At 33.9% G+C, this 6,424-nt stretch overlaps 1 protein-coding gene across 1 annotated transcript in view; it reads left to right on the forward strand.

Moving 5' to 3' along the window:
• Nucleotides 1-218: 218 nt before the first annotated feature.
• Nucleotides 219-6,424, forward strand: part of TDO2 (tryptophan 2,3-dioxygenase) — a 15,083-nt gene continuing 8,877 nt past the window's right edge. Inside the window, exons 1-6 of the mRNA XM_012645254.1 lie at nt 219-318; nt 545-650; nt 1,617-1,707; nt 3,211-3,281; nt 4,383-4,510; nt 5,826-6,012. Coding sequence (XP_012500708.1) covers nt 284-318; nt 545-650; nt 1,617-1,707; nt 3,211-3,281; nt 4,383-4,510; nt 5,826-6,012 — 618 coding nt within the window. The 5' untranslated portion in view covers nt 219-283. The remainder of the gene's footprint in view (nt 319-544; nt 651-1,616; nt 1,708-3,210; nt 3,282-4,382; nt 4,511-5,825; nt 6,013-6,424) is intronic.

A 6,424-nucleotide genomic window follows, 5' to 3' on the forward strand; every position in this document is an offset into this window, starting at 1 on the left:
TTGGATATAAAAACAGAACTTGGCAAATCACATGATTCAATTTGGCAGAATACTCACTCTTTTAGCAAATGGACCGTACCTGACATAAATCTACTCTAAAGTTTATAGAGGTTCAGTTCTGTACCAATTGAAATGAGCAACTAGCCGAGTCCATCAAGAGTACTGATTGGCTGGAGCAGGGAAAGCAGGATACATAAAAGGCAGCTGTAGAACATCTGGGAAGGTCAATGATATCATCTGTCTGGAGTCAAACCTCTGTGCTTCTCCGAGAGTGCCGTTCAACATGAGTGGGTGCCCATTCTTAGGAAACAATTTTGGGTGAGTGTTTACCTCTTTCCTAAGTGAGTTTAGACGCTTAGAAGTACCAAGTATGAGCTTTTTAATTTCTGAATTTAAAGAGCATTGAAAACTGTTACCTTTATTCCCTTGTTTAATAATCTACTCTAAACAAAATTAGAAATAAGAGAATTTTAATCACTCATATTATTAGTTAACTGTGTTTTCTAAAGCTGTATTTTTTTCTTTTTATTTATTAAATCTGCAGATATAATTTTAAAAAGCTATTTCTAGAAGGTAGTGAAGAAGACAAATCACAAATTGGTGTGAATAGAGCCAGCAGAGGAGGACTTATCTACGGGAACTATCTGCAAGTAAGTGGCACTGTCCTTAAAGGGTTAGCTTCCATTGTTAGGCACTAGATTCTGCTAAGTGACTTTTTCATGTTTTTGATTTTGTGAATTTTTTCCCTCAGTCACCAATAGTTTTCTAGACCTAAGGCTATCACCACTTATAAACATTTATACTTTTCCAATTTTTGTTGGAATAATTCAAGAGACCCATGGGAGAAAATTCAGCTCTCCAGTACTGGTACAATAAAAGCAGAGATTTGGAATCTGGGCAGAAAGTATAAATGATAAGGTCCTTTGTAGAGAGCTGGCAGGCGTTGCACAACTTGTATAAATAAGACATGGTCAATAAATAAACCCCAGCCCAGATCACTGCAAATGTATCTTTAAAAAATTTCTCTTTTACATCTCTTATTATAAAGTAGAATTTTAAAGGAACACTGAAAATTTTCTTGAAATCATTAGTAAGTGAAAGAAGGATGTTAATAAGTGAGGTATGTGCAGATTAGGTTAAGTTTCAACCTATTTTTCTTTTCTTTTTTTTTAAGACACAAAATAATTAGAGACCTTGATGCCACCATAGATGGGTTTCTAAGGATGAACCAATAAAGAATGTTAAGATGTTCTTAGAATTGGTTCTTTAGGAGAATAAAAGAACGGCAGATGCACAGTCAGCTCAGCAAGTTTTCAAGATTTCATTATATTCATTTCATAGGAAAGGATATGACTTCTCAAAGAGTGTAATAGCATTTTTTATGATAAAATCCTACCAAATAGAATTTTCCTGAGAAGAATAAAAATCATAAATTCAACGCACTCCTTATGATGAGATTCATCCATTGTTTAAGAGAAAATTGATTGGTTTCTGAGAAGTTAGGATTTGGGAAAAGCTGTTCCATTATTTTATTCTATTTCCTATTAAAGTTGATAAAAAAAAAAAAAAACCAAGTTCTGCAATTTCAAATTAGTGTCCTTATTTTTCATTTAAAGTTGGAAAAAGTTTTGAATGCACAAGAACTTCAAAGTGAAATAAAAGGAAATAAAATCCATGATGAACATCTTTTTATCATCACTCATCAAGGTAAGTTGCATAAAGCATTGGCCCATACATATGCCACAGGCATTTCTCATCAGTAATGAGGAAAGTTACAGTATTTTAACTACGAAATGGTAAAAGGTTAGGGAATCACCTCTGTTAGAAATGCTTGAGAATGTTTGGCTGCAGGATAAATTCTTATAGGACCTCTCTAGAGATTGATGGCAGTCTTCTTTATGTTGCTTCGCTGCTAATTGGATCAAGCAGGACTTCAGCTTTGTCCTTAACTCCAGGTGACTTTTCATCTCTCATAATTTCACAAATAATTTGCAAACTAAGATGTTATTTCTTAACTTGAAACATTAAAAAACTATTTTCAAGAAAAACATCATTTGAACTTATTTTGGATATACATAATCCTATAAAATATGGTACTAAACCAAAATGAAATTTTTTGTCTAAAATGTATATTTATCCTTTCCAGATTTCTAACCTCTGGGAAGTGGATTTTAGCTTGAGAGTCCATGACTTTAGAAGTTTAGAAGGTCTCTGAACTCTGAAATTATGTGCAAGTTTTCATAAATATGTATCTTAAATAAGTCTTGTGACCCCAAAATATTAATGTTCACTGTAAGGTTGTCAGTGCCATATACTGTCCTCTGAATGACGAGGGCCCCATAACTCACGCTGCTCAGTGCCCCACACTGAGACATGTTTCTCTTCCCTACCCATTCTCTGTTTTCTTTCCTCAAAAGGGTGCTTGCCTCACTGATTGGCTAAAATAATAAACTCCTTTGAGGAAAGAAATTTAAGATGAAAAACAGTTGGCTTAATGTGTTACTTCTCTTGTTTTTATGTTTACATTTTCACTGGTGGCTTATACCACCAGGTATAAACAAATAGCCTTGGACTCAAATGGATATTCTGAAAGGAGGTATACTGAGCAATGCTGAATCAAGTTGCCCCTGGGAATCGGCTGTGAGATGAATATGAAACTTCGCCACTCTCATTCCACCACAAACGTCTGGCCACTTTCCCATTTGTCCTGAGCCCATGCGTTTCTAGGTTTATCACAAACAAAACAAACGATCAAAACACTGCATTTTAAGTAACTTAGCTTTAAATTTTCAAGATCTTGAAACCCTACAGTCTTTCATTTAGGTTAGCACAGATTAATTTCTCAGTTTATAGTTAAAGTTAGGTATCACTTCTGCTTCCCCACATACCTCCAACTTTCATACAGAAAGTTCGAATCAGGTTATGTGCTATACCCTAAAAGAACTAAACAGCATGTTTGTTGAGAGAAATCAATGTAAAAATAATGTATGTCAAGCATATAGGTAGTGTGCCTGTCATATTAAAGCATTTAATTAGAGGAGGCTATTGTAACTTTAACACTAATATTTATTTCTAGCGTAAGAGGGAACCCTCTTTAAATTTATTGATTTTAGAGTTATATTTTCATTTTTCTTTCAATATGTCTTTCATCTAATGATGGACAAAGAGGTGCCCATAACTTTTTAATTCACAATGCTTTTCTTATTACAGCTTATGAACTCTGGTTTAAGCAGATCCTCTGGGAATTGGATTCTGTTCGAGAGATCTTTCAGAATGGCCACGTAAGTCGTTATACCACAATATTATTTCATATATATTTTTCGTATATATTTCATATATATTTTTTGGAAAATATAAAAATATTTTTAATGAGAAAAAATTTAACAGCAAATAGTGGACTTATTAGTTAATAATAAAACAAATAAACATTTTCTGAGTAGACAAAGAGTTCAGTCATATTTTCCCAGTGTGATCACTAAACCCAAAACTCCACATGGCTTTAAGGTTCCTTTCAAATTTCAGTTTCAAGGCCTTTGTGTAGAACTCATTTTTCCTCTCAAAAGAAAAATGTTATAAATTATAGTAGATTCCCAGCTTAACTAATAGAGATCCTTTAATGAATAGGTACCAGAATTGTATTTCTAATAAATATCAGCTATGAGGAAAGTAAAAAAGGAAGAGAAGGAAGCAGCAGAGAAAGAGGAGAGGGAGGAAGAAAAAGAGGAAGATGAGGAGGACCAGGGGAAGGTGGCAAGGGACAGGAAGGCAAAGAATGACAGGAGGGGAGAACAGAGCTTCAGGCGATGGCAGAAGTTCCACCTGCCCTTCTCCATCCACCGTCCTGCTTCCTCTCCCCATGTCTCCTGAGGATCCACCTTCTGCCTCCATCTCTAAGCCCCTGCTCGAAGAGGAGTTGGGAAAGAGAGCACATGCATACAGACAGGACTCTTCTTATGTATGTGAACACACTTCCCAATTACGTCAGTGGCAACTTTGGCCCCCAGTAAAGAGCAAATGTATCCAGGTGTTGCTCAATCCTCTCCCAGAAATTCCCATGTTGCCTTGACCTTTCTTCTCTTAAGCAAAACTAAAAGGGAAATTTGTTTTGAAATCTTTGGGGGTTATATTCCGGAATTTGCTTCTACCTTGCTTCCACATAATTTTCTATTTTTAAAGAAAGAAAAATAGTTCTGATTTTGCAGACATTCCTTGCACGCAATTCAGAATTGCTATTAGTTCAACATACAGTTATGGCAAATTTTAGTTCCAATATTCGTCTTTAAAATACAGGTAAAGTTAATGGAAATGCAGTGCTATTTGTCTACCTTGTAACTTCTAGAAATTAGAATTGATTAATCAGTATTTTATTTCTTAACCATTAGGTCAGGGACGAAAGGAATATGCTTAAGGTGGTTAGTCGGATGCACCGAGTGACAGTGATCCTTAAACTGTTGGTGCAGCAGTTTTCCGTTCTAGACACGATGACAGCCTTGGACTTCAATGACTTCAGGTGCGCACTTGTGACATTTTAAAAAACGTAGTGGGGTTTGGCTTCTCATTCTAGTAGAGTAAAAGCAGAATGTGTGTGTTGTGTGACATGAGGAGCCTGTCCTAATATGACTGTCACTATATGGACTTGCGGGTCTTCAGAAAGCATTCGAGAAGTTATTAAAAACATTTCATCACTCATTGTTCTATAATATGATCAATTAATTTTAATTCATCATTGTGTGCCCTGTTTTTCTCCAAAATGGATTTTAGACAACTTAGCAAAATGGCTAGAATAGCTAATAAACCACATGTAATTAATTTTTAAAAAATTAAAAACTAAAAATAAAAGAAACAAGCGGGATATATAAAGAAGCATGCCAGTCAAAAGTGTCAGCATCAATTGAACCATAAATTTTAGCTTTAAATTTCTATACATTCTAAATATAATATATATATATATTTGACTTTGTCTGGAAATATTGTGTGTGTACACATATACATATATATATATGTTTATTACCAAAATTTGAGAAGAAATTTTCCTAAGAACCTTCTATCAGTGTATCATATGATGTAATAGGCAATGGCTTGAATATGTTTGACAATCAAAGGAAAAGTGGTAGAATTCCTTTGTGGTGAATTTAAAAAGTTAAAGTCTTAGCACCAATTAGATGAAGGACATTTACCAGGATGTAATATGTGGGTAACATTTTTTTGCTTGCCTATTTTGTGACAGACAACATCCTATTCGTTTTACTTGTGTTATTTCACAGGTGCTCATAATAATACTAGATAGTGAGATTAATAATATCCAAGAATGTAAGTAACGGGGGGATTAAATAATATTTATGAAGAATCTTTTAGCACTGTAGAATAAAAAAACATTGCCCAATGTCTTTATTTCAAGGAAAAAATTCAGTACACATACACACATGCAGTTACACATATATAATATGTATATCTATATACACAAACATATACATATATATAAGTGCTATTAGTTCAACATGTATTATGGCAGATTTGTATAATATATAAAATATATTATGTATAATATTAATATATTAAAATATATATGACATTTCACAACTATATAAACTTTCTGACTTCAAATTGATTAAGAGCAACAATGATGTTTAAATAGCTCATTTTCCTGATTTCGGTGAGGGTCAAATCATAGGTCTATGTCAAGGCATTGGTGCGTATCTGTTCTCAATATCTGGGAGAGTAAAACTGACAACCCCTTACAACAGAGGAGACCATTGCAGTCATTTACAATATCGGCCCATCTCTTCCTTTCTCTTCTCTTTTCTGCCTTCTCTTCTTTATTCTAGAGAATACTTATATCCAGCGTCAGGCTTCCAGAGTCTGCAGTTCCGACTGTTAGAAAACAAAATAGGTGTTCTTCAGAGTCTGAGAGTCCCTTACAACAGAAGACATTATCGTGATAACTTCAAAGGAGAAGAAAATGAACTGCTACTTAAGTCTGAGCAGGAAAATACACTTCTGCAGCTAGTGGAGGTGTGCGCTCACATACAACTTCTAAAGTCTAACTCAATTTTAAAACGCCTGTCAAAGTTGGGTTACATTCATTGGAAATAAGCACAGAAAGAATTCATAAAAATACTTAAATTTGTAAATTCAACTTATTAAAATAATTAAAATATCAAGAACCCTCTTGAGGACTTCAGCAATCTTTATAAAATCAATTGTATGTTACTGTTCAATAACCTCATCATTTCATTAAACATCCTTACTAAGCAACATTTAATTAGCTAATTTTTAGACTGAATGTGGTTCATTATTCAATGAGCTTTAACACTTTAAAATATTCAGTAATTGAAAATTTACACTTATTATTTTTCTTAATTAAATTACTAAGACTGCTATGAGGAAAGTAAAAAAGGAAGAGAAGGAAGCAGCAGAGAAAGAG

Source organism: Propithecus coquereli, unplaced genomic scaffold, assembly GCF_000956105.1.
Source record: "Propithecus coquereli isolate 6110/MARCELLA unplaced genomic scaffold, Pcoq_1.0 Scaffold228, whole genome shotgun sequence".
Lineage (NCBI taxonomy): Eukaryota > Metazoa > Chordata > Mammalia > Primates > Indriidae > Propithecus > Propithecus coquereli.